We start from the raw sequence: 24,595 nt of genomic DNA on the forward strand, positions 1-24,595 counted from the left end.
CGTCTCCCCCCCAGGGCCCTTCCCGTTTCCCCAATCATGGCTCGGTGGGTTTTTGGACATCTTTGGTCTGGTGGATTGCTGGAGGTTAATGCACCCGACGCAATGTCAATACACCTTCCACTCCGGGGCTCATGGGAGTCTCTCCAGGCTTGATTACTTCCTCAAGCCCGCGGCCCAGTCCACCCACGTTGGGGAGGTTCGACACTTGGCCCCGGGGCATTTCAGATCACTCCCCTGTGTGGCTGCTTTTCGATACAGGGACGCAAGCCGCGGGGCGGATTGCCCCTATTAACCCTTGGCAACTGCGCAACCCCAAGACTCGTGACAGCCTCATTAAATCGCTCGACCACTACTTCCTGGAGAATGAGGGGTCTGTCTTGTCCTCAGTGTCCCTGTGGGAAGCCTTCAAAACTGTTATTCGTGGACAGGCCCTCTCTTTAATAGCTGAGACCAAGAAAGCTAGGACTGGGGAGGTCGTGAGGCTGGAGACTGAAATACTGGAGTTGGAGGCTGAACTAGACTCAGGTGTCACCCAGGATAGGCTCCACGCCCTTAGCTTGAAACAGTTTGAATACAAATCGGTTGTTACTGATGCCGCCAAGACACTGTACAGGGAACAGCAAGGTAGACTGTATGATGTTGGGGATAAGGCGGGTAAACTGATTGCGTGGCTTGATAAGAAGGAGAGAGTGAACCGCGTGGTCCCTGTGCTTCAGAATTCCGACGGTGTGCGTGTGACTGACCCTGGCGAGATTGTGGAGTGCTTTGCTGACTATTTGTGTGGTCTACTCCCCGGTGTCCGATAGAGATGAGGATGACTCTCGTTCCTTGTTGAGGGACATTGCGCTGCGCTGCCTTGCCTGTCTGAAGAGGATCGAGAGTGCATGGGGGCTTCGTTGTCAGCCGACGAGATTGCTACCGCGATTCGTTCCCTTCGTCCTGGTAAGGCTATGGGCCCCAATGGATTGCCCATTGAATTGTACAAATTGTGCCCGGATAAAGTCGCACCGTTTCTCCGTGATATGTTTTTGGAGTCGCGTGAGCTTGGTTCCCTCCCTAGTGACCAGCGTCTGGCCACCATAGTTGTGATTCCCAAGGAGGGCAAGCCTCGTGATCGTTGTGCCTCATAAAGGCCCATTTCCCTATTGAATGCTGAACCTAAGATTCTCGCCAAGGTCCTCGCTAATCGCTGTTATCTGTGACCTGATTCATCCGGATCAATCTGGTTTCATTCCACACCGGAACACTGCTCTCAACCTGCGGCGTTTGCATGGCGTTCTCGCCAGGGCGGAGTTCCTTTCCGAGCCGTCCATCTTGGCTTCCTTGGACGCCACGATGGCCTTTGATACGATAGAATGGCCATACCTCTGGGCCACACTGGCGAAGTTCAGTTTCGGGGCGGGCTTTATTAGTTGGGTGAGACTTTTATATACGGATCCGCTAGCTCAGGTTGTTGTCAATGGGAGGGTGTCCCAGCCCTTCGCTCTCAGGAGGGGTACTAGGCAGGGGTGTCCGTTGTCCCCCCTGCTCTTTGCTCTTGCTCTAGAACCGCTCGCAGCCTGGCTCCGATGGGAACCGTCGATAAAGGGCATTCAGTGGGCCCCTGGCTTTGAGGACCGAGTCTCGTTGTACGCCGACGATATTCTTCTGTACCTCACCTCCCCGCGTGAATCCCTTAATGTCCTTTTTGACGTCCTCACTTCTTTCGGGTAAAAATCTGGGCTGATCATTAATTGGTCTAAATCTTATGTGTATGTTATTTCTGGAGGCCTTCCCCCCTTGCGGAATAGGTTTCCCATTCAAATTTCGCAATCCGGTTTCAAGTACTTGGGGGTCTACGTATCGTTGGACCCGGCGGTCCGCCATGAACATAATCTCCTTCCTCCTCTCCGGCGATTGAAGTTGGATGTGGCTCGCTGGCGTAGGTTGCCGTTGTCGCCACTCGGACGAGCGGCACATTTTAAAATGATGTCCCTGCCCCGATTTCTCTACGCACTCCAGAACTCCTTTGATATTATTCCGGTGGCCTACTTCCGGGAGGTAGAGGGTTTACAGAGGAGACTTATTTGGGACGGTCGCGCTCGCATCGCTCTTGCAAAATTGACTCTCCCCTGGTATGACGGGGGCATCGCGCTCCCGGACATCAGGAGGTACTATTGGGCCTCCCAGCTGTCCGCTATCAACCATGTTACCTATGCACCCGGTCCGAATCCGGCTTTCGAGATGGATAAATATCAGTTGCCTGGTGGCAACTTCAACAGAGCGCTCTATTCTCAGATGGCGGGGAGGAACCTAACGGGACCCAGTAAGATTGCATACGTGTGTGGAAGGATGCCTTTGTGGCCATGCGTTGGAATGATCGCCTGACACGAGTGACCCCTTTGTTTGCGTCGGAAGGATTGGGATGCCTCTGGACAATGAACGGTTTTGATAACTGGGATATGATTGGCATTAGCAGAGTGGGTGATCTTTGGGTGAAAGGTGCGGTCAAATCCTTTGCGGTGCTTCAGAGTGAGTATGAGTTGAGTGAGAGGGAGTTCTTCAGGTACGCACAGGTTCGCCACGCTTTGCTGTCGGTCTTCAGGGCCGGTACCACGGTCCCCGCAGCTTCACCACTCGAGGACCGTATACTTGATAGTCATCTGCCCGATAGTACGATTTCCTTGATTTATAAGAAATTAATCAACAATCGGGCGGACCTCCTTGTGCATCTTAGGGAGGCCTGGACCGGAGACGGGTTGGAGCTGGACGACGAGGACTGGCAGTCTGCACTGTACTCCCCGAAGGAGGTCGCCATTCCTGCCCGTCTCCGTCTTGTCCAGCTTAAAATTCTTCATCGTGTTTATGTGAAGGGTCCTCGTTTGGTCGTGATGGGTTTTTCTTCGGATGGGCTGTGTAAGCACGGCTGTGGAATGAGCGCCACCTTCCTTCATATCCTTTGGGAGTGTCGCGAGGTTGCGGCTTATTGGCGCCGTGTGCATGCGGTAATGGAGTGTGTCACTGGGGTCGCTCTGTTGCCTGAGGCTCGTCGATGTTTGCTGAATGTATGGGAGCCGAATGATTACAGCGTTGCCCAGGCCCGGTGGGCGGCACTTGGGAACATGATTGCAAAGAGGGATATCGCACAGCTTTGGGGTTCCCGACGGCCTCCCACCGTGTCAGTGTGGAAGGAGAACATGGACTGGTGCATGTTCAGAGAGAAGACGGTATATCTGGTTCGGGGCAAGCCCGGGGCGTGGGGTAGAATCTGGGGTCAGTGGAACGCCTACCGAGGTAACATTTGTACGCCCCCTTTTGAAGATACTTCTGACATTTCTCTTTCCCCCTGATCCTGAGGTTCCCGGAATACTGTACTCTTTATGCTGATTGTTCTGACTTCCCCGCTGCCTCCCCCCCCCCCCCGGGTTATCTTTATTGACCTCCTGATTCTTTACCTGGTATGGTGGGGTCCCCCCATCGGCGCTTGACACCGTCTAGATGGTTTCTCGCTCGCCTTGAGTTTTGTTTTTTGTCTCTTTGTTCGTTCTTTTCTCTTAAAAATTAAAATATCTGTATCCTGCCTAACTTCTGAGTTGCCGAGACTAACTTTTGTAATCCTGCTGCGCCTCTGGGGATCAGTCGCTGCATTGTGACGTCACGTAATTGGAATGCATATACTAGCGGCCGGCCCTGGTGGTTGTAGGCCCATGTTTGTACTGCTGGTCTTCTGCACAATAAAGTTTTTCAAAGAAAAAAAATATAGCAAGGCATCAGACCTTTTTCGGCACTAGAAAATAGTGGGACTAACACCAAGTTCTCATCTCCAAAGATGCAACCCTTTCTTTTGCTCCTTTCTCCAAAAAGACCTGAAGTCCCAGCTGTAAAAATTGACAAGTGATCCTTCAAAATCCACTCTGACGTAGGTTTAATAGGCGGAGTGGTGGGAAGGAGTGGCAGGGAATTGGCCCACTGAACTCTTTGTAGGACCTATATGTCAGATATTATGGCTTGCCAACTGTGGAGAAATTGAGTGATCCTGCTTCCCACAGCATAGTCATGTGCCGTTTAGGACAAACTCAAGCGGTTTGTGGATAGGAAAGTTGGCTGCCCCTTCTGGCCAAGACGATGCATGCCAGATCCTCTACCCTGACATGGAAAGGTCTGTTGTTAGGGGGCAAGCATGGACATTGTCATTAGGTGAAGCCCCTAGTTATGGCTTAAAATTGAATTTGTTGAGGATACAACCTTGCAGCTGTGGAAAGACTAAGGGAATGCTCAATAACTCTGCTCAGTTTAAAGTGCTCAACGGTAGAGTCACATTCTTCCCAAAGAGACAAGACTCATCAAAATGCATACTCATGAGTGACGCCTGAACGTCACACAAGAAGCCGTGGATCTCACCAATGCATGGTGCCAGAGCATTAAGCTTGTTCAGGCTGCTCCGCCTACACAGTTGGTCCTGTCCAGGCCTGACCCTATGTGACAGACTCAGCCGCATCCTGGCTAGCTTGAACAGTTTGCACCAAATGAACACATAGTCCTCTGGGACTGCTGGCAAGATTTCTGACACCATGCCCCATAAAGCATGAGACCATCTACCCAGCAAGAGGCTGTGTAGATATTCATACTGATCTGACAGTGAGGCTTGAAGATTAAAACAATCTTCCCAAATGCCTTCATTCTTTCCGACTCTCTGATCAGGGAAAAGTGGAAAAATAATTAGGCTTAACCCTGCTAGTATAAGCTTGTATTACCAGGCTCAAAGGGTTGGAATGCTGTGTAGAAAAACAGGGTAACCCAGAGCTGGTTTCTGATGATGTGCCAACTGTCTGTTTATGGGTGATAGGAGTAGGGCTTGACACAAGTGCACGAGGGTATCTGTCAGAGCCTCACTAAATGGCAGTAGTAGTTCAAAGGAAGATTGTCCAGGTTGCAGCACTCCATGAGTATGCTGGTCTGAAAGTTAACAGAGGATAACTGTAGATCTAGGACCTCAGGTGCCAGCCTAATACCTACGGCAAATGAGGCTGACTATTCTGTGGAAGGACCATCGGGAGAGACTATCCCTGTGTAGGAGGGATGTGTCCAGCCCACTGGTCTCTTGCAGGTCCACATGAGATCCAACATCATCATGTTGTGGGGCAAATTCGCCCCCACCATCATCTCTGAAAGCTGGTCAGCTCTGCTCAGAGCCCGACCCGAAAAAGTGGCAGAGCACTGGGGGGCGGTTTCTTAGTAAGAGCACTGTATTATCAGTCTGTGTATGGGGGACAGACTGAACTCACATTTGGCTTCAGCCAAGATGGATTCGGTTCAGAGACAGAACTGTGGGCTCACTATACTCCTCAGGCATAGGCGTGGATGTGGAAAGAACCAGCATGGATCATGGTGCCGGGCGTTGAGTCAGCTTTTTAGTAGGAGCTAAATCCAAAGCAGGTTCTGGAAGCACAGATGGGAGGGAAGGCAGACCCGCCAGTGGTAACTGGACTGTAAGCCTCCACTGAGCCATGTGGCCCGAAGGCACACCAGAGAGAGCGGATAGGGTGCCGAAGAAGCAAAGCGTGATCTCCTTAAATGCCTGAACCTGCTGCAGCACATTTCAATTTTAAGTTAATATAAAGTCTATTGTTTATGTATAAAAATAAAAAAGATTCACCAAGAACTAGGTGAGTTCAAACCACTCCCCCCACATCCCCCAACATCAGATCTTCAATGCACCGGACATTCAAAGGTCAAACAGCACAGCAAGTGATAGCTGCGCAGTCGTCTCTGAATACATTCAAACAGGAGAAATATCATTGTAAGATCAAAAGAAGTAGAAGACTGGCTTCAAATATAGTTCACAAGTAGTCAAGTGGAGCCACGGTGGACCTGCCCCAGATAGGAACCCCCCTCCCAGTTGGCACAGACGCTGGAGACTGCTCCATTGTTTGGGTGATGGCTGTTGAAAATGGATGAGTGAATCGAATGTCGGTGTAGGGTGCGGTGACCCCAGGTGTTGAGCCCCATACTGCGATTACCTCCCCCCACCCCCATGGATTATCTGGGAGAAGAAGTTGGTGTATCCTTTGAGTTCATGCCTAACTAACTGTGACATATCAGATTGTCACGTACCTGCTTCCCCACAAAGGAACAATACCAACTGTATATCGGCCGAAGATTGGTGGACACCCCCTCTGAACCAGATCTTGTCCTCTCTCCACAGCAGGATGAATGGGTTAATCTATCGGAGACAATGGAGGAGGACGGGTCAGCTTTTCCCGTTCCCGGACCCTTTAACTGGAAATCGCCTTGTGAAGACGCCTCCTACCACAGTGACGTCATATGCCCTGAGCCAGTCGGGGAGACGCTGACGCGAGGGAGGGACCTGCAAATACCCAGAAGACAAGAGGAGTTGTTCGTTGGAACCGAGGGAAACCACCGAGATGCCAGCCGCCGACCGGGAGAAGCCGCCGAGGAGTCCGGAAGAAAAGAGTCCCAGGAGTGCCAGGAGGCCAACGTCCCACGCTGCGCCCAGCCACGCTCCAGCAGGAGCGTGGCTCAACCAGGTACGAGACCGCTATGCGGGATGGCTCGGGTGGAAAGAGAGGTCCGGCGAGTACGGCTCTACATACTCTATCTCCTACTGGTGTGCTGTCCTATTGCCACGCTTGTTCACAGACGTCCACTGAGCACTGGTGATCCCTCACACCCTTCCCCAATGCACCAAATTATAATATTACACTGACGCCTGCCATATACTTCTCTGCTTTAACCGAGGGACTGAGGTACGCCCCCTGAGGGAAAGAGAAGACCCACGAAGCACCCCGGAAGGTCCAAGAAGACAGGATAAGACGGATTATCCTTTGTAGTCCTGCTCCGAACTCTGGCTTCTCGACTCAGACGTGTGTACAATAACATAAAACCACGTTTATTTCAACCTTGTCCCGACCTCTATCCTTGCTCTACTTCACACAGATCTATGTAACCCGGTAATTGATATTCACTGGAAGCTCCTATGACATGATCCCCTACTCAGGAACTAGTGGAGTCGCATCTCCGTGGGGGGAGGGACAATTACTACCATATGTTCGGGTCCGTCTAAATGCCTGAAGAGATGCAGTAGTGTACCACCACTCGCTGCCAGAGTTTCTTTATTATTCTGTTTTATGTTAATATAATTGGTTGAACCATGAGACAATGCAGTACGTCTGATATGCAGTAATGTTTACTTTGATAGTGACGAAGGGCATGCTCCCGGTTGTTTATAGGCAAGACTGTTTATGACAATATGTTATTTGTAATATGTATTGTAACTGATCTATCAGCCCGACACATCCTAACTGCAATACCTCTGTATTTACCCAGGAAGTGATGACATGTACTACAAACTGAATATCCTTACTGAGTAAGTGCCCAGGATACATGCTGTACATGTACCTGCAACAATGTCCTTAAGATTAAATACTAATAAAAAAAATGTTCAAATATATAAAGCTCACAAGTAGACAAAATAAACACTACTATGAAAGTCTTGCTATGACAACCCTCAAAGCCTTTACTTCAAATTGTAAAAACTATGCAGAAGACTGCAGCATTTGTAAAAACAAATATTTAAATCCTACTTCACTTGAGTGAAAGCACTCGGTTTTGAATGTGCATACTACCAGGAGGTGTTTAAGCATTCATTCTCGGCTACGATAGGCTTAGCAATTAATTTTATTAAACAAAGTAAAAGAAAGCTTCACTGATAGTACTCTCACTGGTTAAAGGTGCCCAGAATAAAAGCAAAGTTTTTTTTTAAATTGGCAGAGTTGTTGTTTTTGTTCTTAACCCCAAAAGACAACAGTTTTGCTCACAATGCAAGCCTATTCAACCCTCAAATAGTCAAAATTGTAAAAACAAATTGTAAAAGTTCATTAAGGTTGTATAAAGTAATCACTGGCATTAAACATTCAGATCAAATACTTTTCACTGGTGAGTGAACAAAGAACAAAAAATCAATGATTTATGGGAGGCAACCAAAATCACTAAAATTTACAAATTGCTCAACAATTTTGGAAACACTCAGACGTTCCTACTGTGTTCAGTGGACGCTTATGCAAAAGCTTGAATTTTACCAATATTTTCTGAAAGACACTAAAGCTAAAAAGTACCAATAAACAATGAATATTGAGGCCAGTGACAGTGAATCTCTGTGAAATGTAGGTCATAAAAGCCAAATAGCAAGATATGGGAGGCAATCAGTTGAGAGACTTCAACTCCAAGTAACGTATACTAGCCGACAACTTGGCTGAATTCTGTACTAGTTTATGGCATGCATCATACTGGTAGCCAATATTTATCAGCAGCTTTGATTAAGTTGACCACAGCACATGGATTATAACTGTAGCAACACATGGGTTTTAGAAGTCTTGTTCCAAGCTCTTTATCTTTTATCACCAGCAGACTGAAAGTGATGTAAATGGTAGATTTACACCTGTATAACAATCACAGTGCCATGGGGTGTTCCTTCCCAGGGTAAAATCTCAGCAATGGCTCTCTTCAACATATACATGGAGTCCAAGCCTAAACCTAGAGAATACTGGCATCTGAAACCACCATAATGACGATGTACAAATGAACCTTAAAGAATGGACCATCAAGAAAATCACCAGGCTAGACACTTGCCTAAAGTGACCAAGGCTAAATGTTGGAAATGTTCCTTCTGCCAAATCAACAAAAAAAATTCTGCTCTTCTTTACACATTTTCAAAACTGTAAACTTGCTCTTTATTGGACTCCCTGATATTGAATGGTTTAGCTCTCTTTGTTTACTACTGGTGTTCCAGCCTCTTGATAACTGCTGCATTGCTCAAACTAGATACCAGGCATTACTATTTGAATCCTTAATCTCTAAAATACAACCATTTCAAGCAGTTAAGACTTCCTTGCAGCAACAGGAACACAGATGCAATACGACACAAGTACAGAGAGATCACTCGCCAGTCACAGCTATATATCTGAAAAAGTCTTTTGTTACAATTTAAAAGCAGCATAAGGCAGAAACGTCTAATGATGATAATCCAAATATCCTAGCCTACAGGGAAGACAGTCTGTTTCCACTATGTTTCGACATCACAAGAGTTACTGACATAAAAACTTAGTGATAGGCATATTCTTTCTGTTCCAAATATAAGGACCTGATCTCCTTTAAGTCCTGCCTACAAGTGTGCTGTTTAGCTTAAAAAACAATGACAAACATTAAACACTTACCTGCAAATAAGGTTTAAGAAACTTTTGTTTCCATTTAATTCAACTTTCAACTAATTGGTTCGAAACCAATGTTAAAAGCCGTTCTCTCACTTTCCAACTGAAGTTTATTTTGTATGTCTATTTATTAAAAGGTTCTACACAAAACAAGCCATATAAAACTGCAAACAATAACAATTTTCCCATGTTAAATTAAAATACACTAATCACTATCAAGAGGAACAATGCCTTAAAGGAACATTGACTGAGTAGGCAGACAACTTTCAACAGAAATGTAATTAGCACAGAGACATGTTTGATGTTGTGCTAACAACTGAAAGTGCCTTTGGTTAAAGAAACAAACCGTCCAGGTTTATGAGAAGTACCTCTTGCAGAGATACCATTTTCTTTAAAAATATATGTTTCAGTTTTGGTAAACAGCATGCACTGCCCAATTAAACCAGTATTTTTTTACAATTCTCAAACACATGCCAGAAACACATAACATAAGGTCGACGTACGTTTTGCTTAGCTTCCACAGTTCACTTCCTGTTGTGGTAGAGAAAATGTGAATTGTTTTTTTTAATCAGTTCCAAAATCAAACTGTGTTCTACTTTTGAAACAAGAATACTGGAAGGAAGAAACTGTAAGAAAACGTGGGCAAATGGTTGTGAAGATGAATAATCATGACAAAACAAAGGGTTATTTTTGCACTAAACAGAATAATTTTTTTAAAGGACTGAATTATTTTTAATTAACTAAGCCATCTTTGGAGCTCAGACTTTACATTATTTGTCATCCTTTGCCTGAACGCACTAAACCTTAGGAACCAAATTGCAAGGAATAACACGCATATAAGTTATGGAATATGTGTCGATGTAAAAAATAGTAAACTCGCAATAGCAGGAAGTGCCATTTCACAAACTGAACTGGTATTTCACCGCAGGTCTATCTTCTTCTCTTTTTTGTCAGCAGAACATCCGCGATCACCTCTGAATATGCTACGAAGCAATTCTGTACATGATAACATTTCAAAAAAGAGGAAGCAAATATAAAACGTTGTAACTAGAGAGTATAATCATATTTTAACTGGATGTTTAGTTTTGCTGATTGTTATGCCAAAAACACATTTTTTTCTGCTATGTTTTTTCCATTTGAAGAGTAACAATCATTTTGATGCAACTATTTAACACTTAGGCAAAATGAAAACAAGTGCATGTATAGTAAAAAAAAATTGAATGGCACACAAGTGCTAAAATTGAACACCAAGGTTCAAATACGTAACAAAATAATAAAATCCTAGTCGAGCCGAGTTTGAAGGTCATGAAAACTTCTGAAAGCTGTTTTTAGGGAGGTTAGGACTTGTCTGGGATTTTTGATCGTTTTCTTTCTAGAAAACGTGACATTTGAGATGTAAATGTCTTAAAGCGGGTCAGTAACCTATACAAGATGCCACTAACAACTTTTGGAAGTGGGCAATGGAAGCAGTACTCTAAACTTAGCAGACTAGGTACTATACTATTGGCAAAAAAACAAGCAAAAGGAAGACCGTACAGGCTGATTCACTGAATTATTCAGCCACTCAAAAGTCAGACATTTGTGACCACACTGCAAGCCAATGAAAAGAGGTCAACAGCTCCTCTTCCCTAAACTGAGAACAAGACCAATTGACATTTTAAAAAGTCTTCCAACTTCACAATTTCTACCATTATAGATTTACTCTGATCAGAGGGAAAAGAGCTTGTGTGTAAAGATAATAAAAATATAAACACTCCATAAGCATTTGCTCACACTTTATGAAGTACTGATCATTCAGATGCTTCGCTGCGAGGCTTTTTATGTCCCATTAATACATTTTGCATTTCAAGATGCAGTGCCTTTTAAACAAATTAAAGCTTATTTCGGCTTCCAGGACCATAAGCAAATGCAGATAAAAATACATAATAAATTGATTAAAAAGTACATTTCAGTTTGAAGAATTCAAAATTCGTATAAATAGATGCCAAAATTAATAAAGTAAAAAATGTAAATATCAACTAGCATATACAGGATGCAAAAATGGTACAAGGACTCCGATTAGTGTTGCTGGCATACAACTGAAGAAAGCAGAAATAAGACACAATAGTCAACATCAAGAGGGGAGGGGGCGCCTTTCTACGAAGTATCCACATGGCGCCCAAAAACGTGGCTACTGGGATGGCAAAAGTTAGACTGCATTCCGATCTCAGGATACGAAGAGCCACGGAGTGACTACGTTCATCTAAGTGTCTGCAAATGAGAGCTAGTCAAGTTCTGCTGGGACAGTCATAAAGTGGCCAGTCAAAGAGGACGTGAGAGACACTCTTCCCTGAAGCACATGCAAGATATAGATCAGAGGCCCCACAAGACCACTTTGAGGTAAAAGCTCTCAGCGGGAGGGCACCCTCTCTAAACTGGAAGTATAACTTCCTTTCTAAGAAGACAGTCACCTGATCCCTGTAAGACTCATATCCACTCAACAGCTTAAAATCAAGGAAATTGTTGGCCAGCTTGGAAAAAGCTGCCATCCTGTAGTCATTGGTCACTGTGGCTGCCCAAAGGCGCAGCCTCAATGAATTTGACAGAAATGCCCAAAGGAGCAGCCTCAATGAATTTCTGACAGAAAGCAGGTGGTAGCAGGATGGTCCCAAAGGTCAGACAGCCCAAAGGCATAAAGAAACTCTTTTATGTTCATGAGTCAAGGAACTTTGGAAAATTAGTAGGCTTCCATTATGTCCTGGAGGACTGTGCCATAATGGGCAAGTTATGGGGTAGGCCACAAACACCTCCCATACAACAGGAGGCGTAGCCTGGTTTTGCTGGTAAGACGTTTTACTCCCATGTTCAAAAAGAGCGGGTACAAATGGGTGCCAGGGGTTCGGGGGCAAGTTTACACGGACAACTCTTTTCAGCACTAGTTGATATCTCTATGTTGGAGAAGCTCCCCCCATAGATGACTGAACCCAAAGCCTTGGCATCATAGAAGCAAAGTGCAGGTGGAATATATTAGTTATGGGATGCACAATATTCTTAAGTATTCTCCCTGTTATTTGTTTAAGCTTTGGGTCCGCTTTATTAACATTGGGTTTTCAGGACATGCAGCCACTAAACAAGACACCCAAGTATATAAAAGAAACCACCGTCTCAAGTGGTACCCTCCCCAGAACTATACTCTTCTAGAAAGGAATTATGGCGGATGAACATTAGTTTTGCTTTGGTGGTGTTTATCTCCAGACCCTGAGCAAGGCAGAACTCAAAGCGTTGCAGGAGTTTCTGAGCCCGCTCAGTGTCTTAGAGATCAATAATGTGGCATCAGCAAATAAAAGAATAAGGGTTTTAATTTGGCCCAACGAGGTAGCATCAGCTTCAACCGGAGCTCAAAATGGAACAATGTCATTTATATACAAGGAGAAAAGGGGGGGCAGTATGCAGCCCGTGGGATCATGTTGGTCAAATTACCATGTGAAGATGTATTATGAGTGACAAAATGTTCAGGGGCATTTTCATGTCAGTAAAGCCTGCCAGAGAGCAGGATGTCAGACCAGATCGAAGATCAACATAGAGGTTGCCCTTGCCGATAATAACAATACGCCAGTAGATCAAGAGAAAACAAAAGACCTGATCTATGGTGGAGACTTTCATCTGGAAGCCCACTTGGAAGGGATTAAGGATGTCCATCTCGAGCATCCAGTCCTGGATTTTAGCAAGCATGAAGCGACAGAAGACTTTTGAATGCATTTGATTAAACTAATAGGTCTATGATTGTTTGGTTGAGACCGGTCACGTTTTTAGTGGATAGGTATTACAATGGCACCTTTCCGTGACTCAGGAATGGGAGCCCCTGCAGCAATAGCACCGGCAATAATTAGAATATAGTGAGGCCAGACCTCCACATCAGATAGAAAAACAACAGCCGGAATGCCATCCGGCCCTGCAGCACTTGTCCTTACTGCAGCTGAAAAGATTGAACCACATCCAAGATATCAAACAAAAGAGTGGAAGGGAAGGAACGAAGTAGGACCAGAGTGGTGTCATTCGGAGTAATTAGGGAAACATCAGAGTATACATTGCTAAAATAATCAGCCCAAACAGAGGGAGCAATGCTGTTTGCAGGTTCCGATGTGACCGAACCACCATTGCAGGTCCAAAATGCCAGAATTAAGTGAAGTCTCTGTCTACACAGGCATCGTTGAGAGTGCTCCACCTCGGATCGTCCCAGTTTTTATTAGAAAGAATAATGGCCATTTTGTAAAATTTCTTAGCCAAGGAGATGCGGGGCACATCTCTGATTTTAATGGCTCTAACTAAGGAATGTTGGAGCTTTAGTCACTCTTTATTAAACCACAAACAGATCTTTGGAGTACCACGCCTTTTTGTGGTGACCGGGACAGTGACGAGCCCTGATATATAATCGAAAAAGGCTCTGAGTATGGATCAATCGGTAGGGGGTGTCGGAGTGTCCGGCTTCTATTCCCGCCATGATGTCATTAAGGTTGGCAATGAGGGTAGATAGAATGTTTAGGCGGTTTGCCATTTGACTCTTCTTTAAATGACACTTGCCGGAGGTCAGTGCAATATCCCTGCTAAGAAGAGATGGACCAGGAGCAGGAGAGATAGTTGTGTAAAAAGCCTGTATAAACAGGGGGAGTGTATTATTGCCACTTTTAGTCCTCTCGAATACGCTCATATCCATAATAAACTGCCACAGCCTTAGATCAACTGAAATATAAATTGATTCTGCTAGTATGAAGACGTTTGTAGAATGTGTGGGCCCCTGTTAAAGCCAATATTGTGCAGCCTTTAACAGCCTTAAGCCCAAACTCAATCATTAGGGCGTTCTATTGGAGACTGTCTTGTGACCATCTGTGGATTGGCAGAATATCCAAGAGGGGAATGGTCCAGGCAGCATCCTCGATTTTCGTTAGATGATCATGATGAGGGGCTCAAATGTGGTGTTGAAATTGCTCCCCAGTATAAGTTGCTGTTTATCGAGGCACTGATCAAGATAACTTTCTAGAACTTGGAGGGTGAGTAATGCCGGCCCACCTCTAGTCCCTCTCCCATAAAATGTTACAAATGATTACCCTGGGCTTGGACTTACTACTAAGGACGAGGCAATGCAAACTTGACAAATCTGACATTTGCGAGACTTTTACCCCAGGTGACTAGGCCACCAGAGGTTCTACCACTCTGGCTAGGGATTGTAGGAATAAAAAAAGTTAAGATAGCCAGGCCTATAACTTGGTTCCAGAAACCACGTCTCTTGGAATCTACAGACATCGTGGTCTTTGACAAGAGTGTTCCAGTTGGGCAAAACTAGCTTAGACTCAAGTCCAGCCACGTTCCACGACATGAGCGACATCTTGTTGGGCACAGGGTTTATAGATACCTCTCTGGAAGTGCTAGGGTGGAGAATACTGGTTGCAGGAAAGTACTACTGTTATGAGGTTGAGAGAAGACAAGAAAGTGTAGAAATGTTGAGTGCGTTAGTGATCACGCAATTTAAGTTAGAAATAAGAAGAGGCATTAGGGGGCTGGCTTAGAAAAAATTTGAGCAACTGACTCACTGCTGACCTCTGGCATGTGGAGCTAGCTAGGGTTTGATGTCAGAGGCTGTTTCAAGTTAAGTCAAATGCTATTTAACCTCCTGAGTTAATCAATCTCGCTGAGGGATGAAGGACAACTATATGTTGCCAAGCTGGGGAGCGTGTCAGTATAGTGGGCTGACCTGGAATATTTAATTGGATGTTAGAATGACTCGGCGGACACGTCCTAGCGTCAAGGGCAACCAAATTGTTAGCCAATTCCATATTGCAAAAAGTCAGTTCTAGGCACAGAAAGCAAAAGCTCACACGTCTGTTTGTGAGCTGAAAAAATGAAATCGCAGCTTTGGTGACATGTCCCACAGACCATTGATAAAGGCCTTCAGTGCTATGATACCCCCACAACTAATGAATGGAGCAGAAATTCTCTGCTTGGGTGGAAAAAGTACCTGGGATATCAAGGAAGGAAAATGCATAAAATCTCTAATGTCATTGCCGGGCTCATCTAGGATTCAGGCAATTAGACTGGAGATGGGCATGACCTCATGGAATGCTCAGGTCAAGTGGTCCTATTATGTTTTTGGAAAAGGTTGGGGACAGGAGAAGAGAAAAGTGTCACAATGGTGTAAGAATGAGATTCAGCATAGTGACCTAAAATGAGCCAAAGAGGTCAGTAAGAAATTGTACACTATTTGTGAAAAATTAGATGAAAGAATTGATCAACAGACTCTTCAAATAAAAGGGACAAAGAGCAAACTCAGAACAATAGGGAAGGGATGGTCTAGGCTAGAAGACATGGAGTACCTGAGAAAGAAAGATTCCGTGAAATGTATGAGAAATAGTTGGGTGAAAGATAATTGGTACCCCTATTTGGATATTCTACCTAAACAATGGCTCAGATTGGAAATACTAAGGCTGAGAATTAGCATTAATCCTGCTATGTTAAATGGTAGAATAAGACCTGAACCGAGGCGAAACTATGGTAATTGCACATGCTGGTTGGACACAAAATACGATAGTTTACAAATCCTGATGGACTGCCTAAATTGTTAGCCCACGGAAACCGTTTTTACGCCCTATCTTTTTAAAATATGGTACGAGGTTGCGCACACAAGCAATTGAACTCCTCACAGATATGCCAAACCTCGAAATTACAATAGCCATTGCGAAGTACATGAAGGCTGTAAAAAGTTTTTTTATGGAATAGGAAATAGTCAGCTGTAAGGTAGATTAGAAATTATGATGGATAGGGATTATAGGAAATCTTTTACTGGTTAATAACATTTTATAAACTTGTTAGAATAGGAATTTTACTGCTCTTAAAATTATTTATGTTTATATACAGGTGTGTTTAGGACTTATGCATGGAGTAGTGTGTATAATTGAGAGGAAGTACATGGAAATCAGGCTTCTGTAACGATGTTGGTTGATGAATATCTAATGTTTTAGAATGTTTAAACAAAAAGTCACATTTTTATGTTGTTTAAAAGGACCAATGGTCTAAATAAACTTTACTTTTTGACTTGACAGTTCTATCTTATCAAATTTAGGATTGGAGCTACCTAGTCTTTTGTCGCTAATTATATCATCACTGATGGCTGAGCAGCAGCCCCCGATGTACCAAATCCAGTAAATCGCTTAATTTTTAAGAGAATCTTCCCCTTTGTCAGTGGTGTGAGAGCTCAACTTGGGGACGTTTGTCATCACAATGGAGCCGAGAGGCATATATCTACTCATGCTTAAAAAGGTGGTGGTTTGTGGAATTCTGCGACGTGCTTCCCTGTGGGCCTGAGTACTTGCATATTTGGTGGAGTTATCATTATAACACGATGGCTGTGCACTGGGAGTCATGGTGCTCTGCATATTTAGGTGGGGGGCAGCCCTTAGTGCCTTGGGCCTAAGGCGAGGGAGCTTGTACACAGCCGGGGGCCGTGGCCCCAAGTTGGTGGGGGCTGCCTCTGATGGAGATGGAACAACTGGGAGCCTTCTGGAAGATGTGGACAGAAGTTGGGAAGATATTTCTGCAGAGACCTTACTGAAGGCTAGCAACTGGTTCACAGTGGTGGTCAAAGGAACCAATGATTTTAGTAGTCCCACCTCCTCCTTAATTTCTTGTATAAGGGAAATGAGAACAGCCTCATTCGAAGTAAGGGTGTCAGACACATCGGGCTCCACAGGGAATCGCACAAATATATTACTATCAAAAGCAGAGTCAGTGGCCTGCTCGACTGATGTTTCAGACAAAGGAGAAAAAGAGATTGCTGCAGGGAAAAGGCACAGTCAGGAGAAACTAGAGTCCGGGAAACAGAAAGGGCGGTAGGGGGTGGTAAACATTAAGCAATTTGAGCAGCAGTAATGGGTTCCTGGCCCTGCTTCCTAGATCTGGTGCGCATCTCAGGGATCCTCTTCTGGTTCTGCACGACTTTGTTAGAAGGGGGAACTGAGGGAACTATGGTGAGGTGGAGTCTGGGCAGGAACTAAAATCTGCTCACACTCAGGACAATACATTGTCTATCCTATCTAGGACACAGTTATCCCAGCAGATTTTTGGGTTTTCTTGTGTTTTTATAGCTCTATTGCGAAAAGTCAAGTGTCAGCCAGGTCCTTTCAGACAACTTAAAAACAAGTAGACGGATGATGGTATGAACAGGGAAAACTAGGCAGCGAACAACAGGACCTTGGGGTATGAGAGGCGTTAGTGGGGTGGCCTAGCCCAGCCTCCTCCGGGTGTGGACGGGCCCGCCCTTGGCCCAGGCTTCGGCCGAGTGCGTCTCGCGCCACAGGAGTTCTCAATGCCCTGTGTAGCACGGCAATGGGAGGTGGTACGAACTTAGGCCCCGCCTCTCAGGCCAGTGGTGGGTGGGAAGTGGAGTCCCTCTAGTGAATTGCGGCAAAAGACACCAGCACCATACGTCGCATGAGTCCTCAAGATGCTTTTTAGTGTGTCTTTAGCAACTGGAGGCGGCAGCAATCAGGCTCCTCTACTATGGCCAGTGGGGTATGGGAACTGGAATCCCTCCAGTGAATTGCGGCAAAAGACCCCAGCACACTGCATCCCACAGAACAACACATATTTACATTTTTTAAAAAGTCTTCCAACTTCACAATATCTACCATTATAGATTTACTTCTGATCAAAGGTAAAAAAAGCTTGCGTGTAAAGATAATATAGATATAAACACTCGATAAGAATTTGTTCAGACTTATGAAGTACTGATAATTCAGATGCTTCACTGCAAGGCTTCTTATTTACCTCTTATACATTCTGCATTTCAAGATACAGTGCCTGTTTAACAGATTAAACTCAAATCTAGGGTGTGATGAAAAACAGTGTTTTAAAACGTGTATGTCACATTTGTTTACATCACCAACAACTTCATAATGACTTATATAGCTTGGGTTGGCAATGGTCCAATGTTCAACAACTACCTCTCCCTCACTAGGACTGCAACTTTTAATCAATCTTGTTGTAAAACCCCGACATTGTACGGTTTGGCTCCATTTGTTCAATTCTATAATATTATGCACTACAAACACTACCCCAATATTTAACACCCTTATTAGTATTGTGCAGCCCTCACGCTCTCCCAGTGGCTATTTTACACCACGACAGTCACGCCATTTTGACATTATGGCTTCTACCACATCTCTATTCCCCGGCTGTGGCCAGAGAAATCCCCAGATTCGCTTGGCCACAAAGTTTTGCCTCCGACCCGCCACCTGGCCTTTACCCGTGACAGGTGTTTTTTTTTTAAGCTTCCTTGCCTTATTGCATCCACTTATGCAGCTCAACAACCTGCCACTTATGGCCTGTTTCGCCAGATATCTTGACACAGTGCCCTGTTAAAACCTTTGTGCCCCGTTTCTGCTGACACATAACTAGGGCCGATCCTAAAATGTGTCACATTCATGATAACCAGCAACGGAATAGACAATTTATAGTATTTGATGGGTAGGTATTGAGAATGAATTAAAGTTGCCTCCACAACCACAGAGGATAAATAGAGCTACCCTATCACACTACCATTACAATTAAAAAAGCATATACTGCAAGCTTTCATCACAATGTCATTAAGAGACGAGGCCAGGTATATATGGCACAATCAATCTTAAAAGAATGTTGCTTTCCCAAGAAAAGTTAAATGAAAATGTGTATCACAATAGAACACAAAACGTAATAACGGTTTATTATATTTTAAGTGCTCTGAGGCAAATCTAAAGAGGAGGTCCTAAACGAAAATTAAACAAAAGAAGTGAACTAAAAATATGTTGCATACTGATAGCGGACCAAGTAAAGAAAGTTCTGGGGTGTGACCAAGGGCCTGCAAAGAAGAGGGTTCTCTCCACAATACACAAAGTGGGTGTCTGTACAACTGATGAGTGGTAGTTTAAGAAAGGCTCCTAGGAGAGGGAATAGCGCTAAAGGGGTGAATCGAAGACAATTCTGCTGAGAGCTAGCTTGGTGCTTGGGGGAAGACCCTGTTTCAAGATATCAGTAAGTGACTCAAGCTCCTCCCCCACTCAGGTTACTCCCTGTCTTGAAGACATCTTGTTCATGGAACGAAAGAAGGAACACTAGTGGACATAAACGTGAATTTCTGCCACTTAGCACACATTTTGCAAGTTTTCGTTTGACCTGATGTACCTTCGTCTTTGGAGTCCAGGTATTTTTTCACTTATAGATTACTCTTTAATTCACATTTAGGATTGGTTTTTATTGCTGGGTGAGGTTTGACATAAACAATCATTTAATTTTGCAGGTGTAGCATTGGGAGACACTTTTCGATTAGGTTTGAGCTCCTCTTCTGATAGAATTACCCCAAATTATTTGGCAATAAAACATGTAGACCTGTCCACAGTGAATGGCCATAGTGTGTCTTGATGTTGTATAGTTCAATCAAAATGATATACCTCAGATACATTTTTAACCTTTTTGGTACAAAAGACATCATAATGGAAGCACTTCCTACTTCCTGAGAGGCTGTATATCCAGTTATTCTCACATTAGAATTAGTTCATGGTTCAGATATCTACAGATGCTCTCACGTTCCCAAACAGTTGAGGATGTTGCGGGCATCAGTAAGTGTTGCTTTGTCCCAGAATTCAGTTCAACCTTCTAGTGCCCGTGTTTGACACCAATGCTGAGAATAAACGGGACACATATCCAACATTTGAGTTAACACAATACAGCCCTCATGAGACGTCTCCTCCTGTTTGTGGGTAGCAGTTTGTCCGCTGTACTGGCTTTGAGAGTGTTTTATCATTTGAGCGGGACCTACTAGATTCAATTTCCAAAGAGTTGAATGTAACCTGACAGAGGAGTAGCTTTTCCACTCCTTACAGTAGTAGGCAACGTGCAAGGTTTTTGTGGCTACCTGTTTGAGGTTCAGAGAAGTTAAAAGCAGGCAAGAAAGAACCTGCCAGCAAGTCCCTGTACCTAGCAGGTAGAGATTGAAATGAAGATGCTTCCATGACTGATTCAGCTCGTCCAGAGATGGTCAGTCCAGTGCCATGGCCACCAAAGATTGACATGTAAAGAGTTACAGACTGTGACACCAAACGGAACCCATTGCAAATGGTTGTAATATCACACAACGCATCTATTGTGAGGAGACAAATGGCAGAATCTGCAACAACAAAAAAACACAGGGAAGGACCCAGTGCAGTTAGAGGATTACTACCATTCTCAACACTGTCACCGTAATGAGACACTTGAACTGGGAAAGCTACAGGGAGTGAAGCAATTATCCTCTCAGTAAGAACGGGGGGGGGGTAGATGCAAATGGCATCTTGGATTGACTCTACAAGAGACTGGACAGCATAGATGGCATTAATGGATGGTAGGTTAGAGGTAAAATCAACAAGGATGACAAGTTGAAAAAGCTTGGCAATCACTATGAGAACTTGAGAAGGAGAGGATCCAGTTGTCACAAAGAAGCCAATGAGTCACAAGATAATTTTCAGCTGTGTGCAGTCACTTGAATCTGAATGTTAAGGATGGGATTGAACAGCTTTAGAACCATAGAAAAGTGTCTGAGGTTTCCCTTGTGGGATAACACAAGGAAGACAATGAGTCACATATGAAGGGACCTGTTCAGGCCTTTTTTTGATCGTCTAGGCAGATCGCTTGCTGATTCAGAGAGCATTTTGGGGAGATGTGCACTAAGATTGTTAATAATAAACAGGCAAGTAGATGTGCCACTGTATCATCTTAGACAGGGATCCATTTGTAACCTCCAGGACATAGGTTTGAAAGTTAAAAGGGGCATTTTATAATCCTGAGGTTGATAATATTGGCGTCACTGAGTCAGCTAAATGAACTATATGCTTTTGGAAGTGCCATTTCAAACACAAGTACATATGTATCTATTTAATGATTCTCTATACATTAATTCAGTAGAGCCCATTGACAAATTTGTTTTTCTAGCTGAAACTTGGTTTCCTAGTTGGCTTCTAAAAATGTGATCTTGCAAACATACTATATGAATAACAACTCTTAAAGAGACTGTGCATTCATTGGTCAAACATACAATCTTAGGTGCAATTGTATAATCGTAGACTCAAATGCACAACTATTGGAATGAATCTACCATTCTTTGTCCAAATCTACATTAATATTGTCTCAGATCCATGCACTCCTGACATTTGAACTTCGCACTTGCATTTTATTCTGACCGAACAGTAACTAAGCTGGTAGAGCTTACATTGCTAATGGCTTCTACAGTACTGTGTTCAACATGTCTTTAGGATGTAGATAGTTATTAAATATGAACTGGGTATTTTTGTTAACACCCGTGCTAACAGTAAATATTAATCATGCTTAAAGTGCTTTTCTCAAATTGTACAGTCCATTTTTACAATCTACTAATATACATGTGTGACAAGTAGATTACATGTCAAGTTAGGTGAAATTTGATGTAAAAAGTTTTGAGAAATGTGTGCTTTCATGTACTCAATAAAGAAACCATGTGAGGTTAGTGATCTAGCTTAAATGGCATACAAATGATTATTTAAACAATAGACCCCTTGACAAATTTCCACCAAGCTTCATATGCATAAAAAACCAGAGGTGGGCAAGCCACTGAAAGCTCAGGCCAGGGCCAAGCTCAGGTCTTCTTGGACATTGTGCTCTCTAACCTCATGCACCAAGAAATGAAGACAAAGAACTAAATTTTGATGCAAGACAGAAGACAACAGAAAATGATACCCATCTAATGACTGAAATGCAGAATGTTTAACAAAAAACCCTGTGATCAATCCTGGCTGCCTAGCTCAAACTGTCTGGTCCTAGGATAATATTTTACTTCACAGCGCCTCCATTGTTTTCGTTTTCACACATGAGAGCACTTTAAATAAATGAGTAAAGGGTGAAACTCTACAAAATCCTTGCGCTTATTTTAAAATAATGTAACATTGCTCCAATAAGAATCTAGCTCGCCTGTTAGTTCACTAATGGCATTGTCGTCAGGGTGGGGGTTATCATTTCAGGTTTACAAACTATCACTTTTAATAAATAACTCTCATTGAAACACTTCCGTTAGCTAAATACACTATTTTGAATTTGAGAGAAAATTTTATATATTTTTACATAATGTTTGTGGCATGATTTACATCAATCACTCCATAACATGGTATATGTTGTGAATTTTTATATTTCTTTTTCAATAGTGTAACATGCTGTAGAAACAGTATTATATAATAATGTAATGTGTTGTAGTATATTCCACTAATGTACAGCATTCACGTTTGTTGACATCGGTCATTGACAGGGGAAAATTAATTTACAATAGTTATGGAAAATAAATAATTCTTGGGTACATCCTTATTTCTGCGAAATATAGGTTTTTAAACCACTTCTGAAAAGACTACACAAAACGATTTAAAAACGAAAACACAATGTTTTCCCCATTAATGGTTAACTGTGGTAACACCTCAACCCCACAGTCACTGCATACACTTCAGACATGGCCCCGGCCCAAATTAACCTGAACACACTGATCGCCGGCTAGGCTGTGCTGCAAGTAGTACTAGGGACCGCGCATGTCTCCCAGGACCCGCTGGGATAAGCCTGGACGTATGCCACGTGGGCAGTGGCATGCACCCATACAGCATTCCCACTGACGTCTGTGTAGATAGAATCTTGGCCATGCTCAATATTTCATTATGGCGCTTTGACATTGTGGTTAAAGTTGAGACACCACTCTGGCCGGAGACGAAATAGGACATTATTAGAATCAGCGTTATTAAAGGTACATAACTGTTGCTCCTTAGACACATAGTTTAAAGCAGTACATCTTCTAAAATGCTTTGTTGATTTTTGACTGCTCAGATTCATGGCATCCATTCGTGACCCTTCCATAGCCAGAACTTTGGAGCAAGACCTAGAGTAACCCTCTGTGTTATGGCTTTAGTTTTAACCCTCCACCTACTGTCACAACTAATCGGCTTCCTGTTTGCCTGTTAACGGTGTGCTGTGTGTCACAACTAACAGTGTATTATTGCCTCTTCTCCCCGGCCAAGAAAGAGTACAATGCTTACTGAAGTCCTCCCAACATTTCAAACAACCATACTTGCCACAGCTGCTCCTGTCACACACCCCTAAACCGTCACAAATGCAGAGCCTCTGCTAACCTAACTGAATGTCACAACCCCCAATACGAATAACTGTTCAATGCCCGTCACAGTCGGCTGCAGTCTCTTGACTGTCACAGCACAGACTCTCATGTCGCAGTCCCCGTCATTGTCACTTATCCATGCCTGGCGCAATCACCCTATAACACCCAGCCACACCCCCGCCGCTCCTCACCCTGGACGCTGCAGTCCGCGCACACCTCGCTGCTCCTCACCCTCTTGGACATGGCTATCCAGCTCTAGGTTTGTCTATAGCTGGAATCACTTATGGTTGCAACCAGTACCAAAGAGAGGAAGGGAGAACTGTGACGCAACGCGTGACGTGATGACGTCAGACGGCCCATACGTGCGCATGCTCCAGCTTTAGAAGGTGAAGTTTGCAGCCTGCTCTACTTACTGTGAGCGTTTTAAGAAGTTGGTATCGCAGAGAGAGTGAACGACACTACGACAGGGAGGTTTGTGATTGACTGTCTGTGATCACACACTGCGGGTCCACTCCACGCATCTAACTACTTTGTACTCATGGATATCCAGCCGAGTTCCTGCTTCTTCTTTCCAGTGTTTGTCCTAGAGCGGTCAACTTTCCACTATAGTTTCCCACGACACACCGTGTTTGGGGATTTAACTCGGGCGAAAACTGGGATTATCGGTTTTGAATTGTATTCATTTTTTGGTTTCTGATCCCTTTACCACCTCCTGGAATAAGTCTTGCCTACTCGCTAATGCAGTGTTCTAAAGTAATTAACAACTTTGGTATCCAAATTCCAATCAGTCCGCATTTGTAGAGCGTGTCCGTATCATTCGTGGGGGTATCTGGGCGCTGGGGCACGACGTCTCCCTCGTAAAGCCAGATCTTGAGGAAACGGCGGGAGAGGGAAGAAACTAGCAGAACAAGCATTAAAAATGCAATAGGTCTCGCCTTTTATTAAGTTAAAGCCATGTGCTTTGCTATATAATACCATTAGCAAAGCAAATGTCTTTAAAACTTAATCAAAAGCGAGACCTATTGCATTTTCAATGCTTGTTTTCTTGAGTGCTGTAGGCAGACCCCATTTCTTGACAAAAAGATCACACTTCGTATGGGAAAAATGAAGTCCAAGAACACCAAATAAGGTCCCCTTTGGGAATAGTCCAGAAAAATAAGAACTCATCTGTAGCTAGAATTCTCCAGCACGATGTACAACAAAAAAAAGAATTGATGTAGTTCTCAGGGAA

The 24,595-nt window shown here is 43.9% G+C and overlaps 1 protein-coding gene across 7 annotated transcripts in view; it reads right to left on the reverse strand.

Moving 5' to 3' along the window:
* The window catches only part of GIT2 (GIT ArfGAP 2), a 668,976-nt gene extending 645,284 nt beyond the window's left edge, over positions 1-23,692 (reverse strand). For 5 of the 7 annotated variants that reach the window (XM_085633301.1, XM_085633299.1, XM_085633298.1 and 2 more), the window contains exon 1: positions 23,556-23,687. In XM_085633301.1, the coding sequence (XP_085489427.1) occupies positions 23,556-23,607 (52 nt within the window). In that variant the 5' untranslated portion in view covers positions 23,608-23,687. Of the gene's footprint in view, positions 1-23,555 lie in introns of all 7 variants that reach the window. The other 2 variants (XM_085633297.1, XM_085633302.1) reach the window with 2 other exon arrangements.
* Positions 23,693-24,595: the final 903 nt, after the last annotated feature.

This window comes from Triturus cristatus, chromosome 11 (assembly GCF_964204655.1).
Source record: "Triturus cristatus chromosome 11, aTriCri1.1, whole genome shotgun sequence".
NCBI classification, from domain to species: Eukaryota; Metazoa; Chordata; class Amphibia; order Caudata; family Salamandridae; genus Triturus; species Triturus cristatus.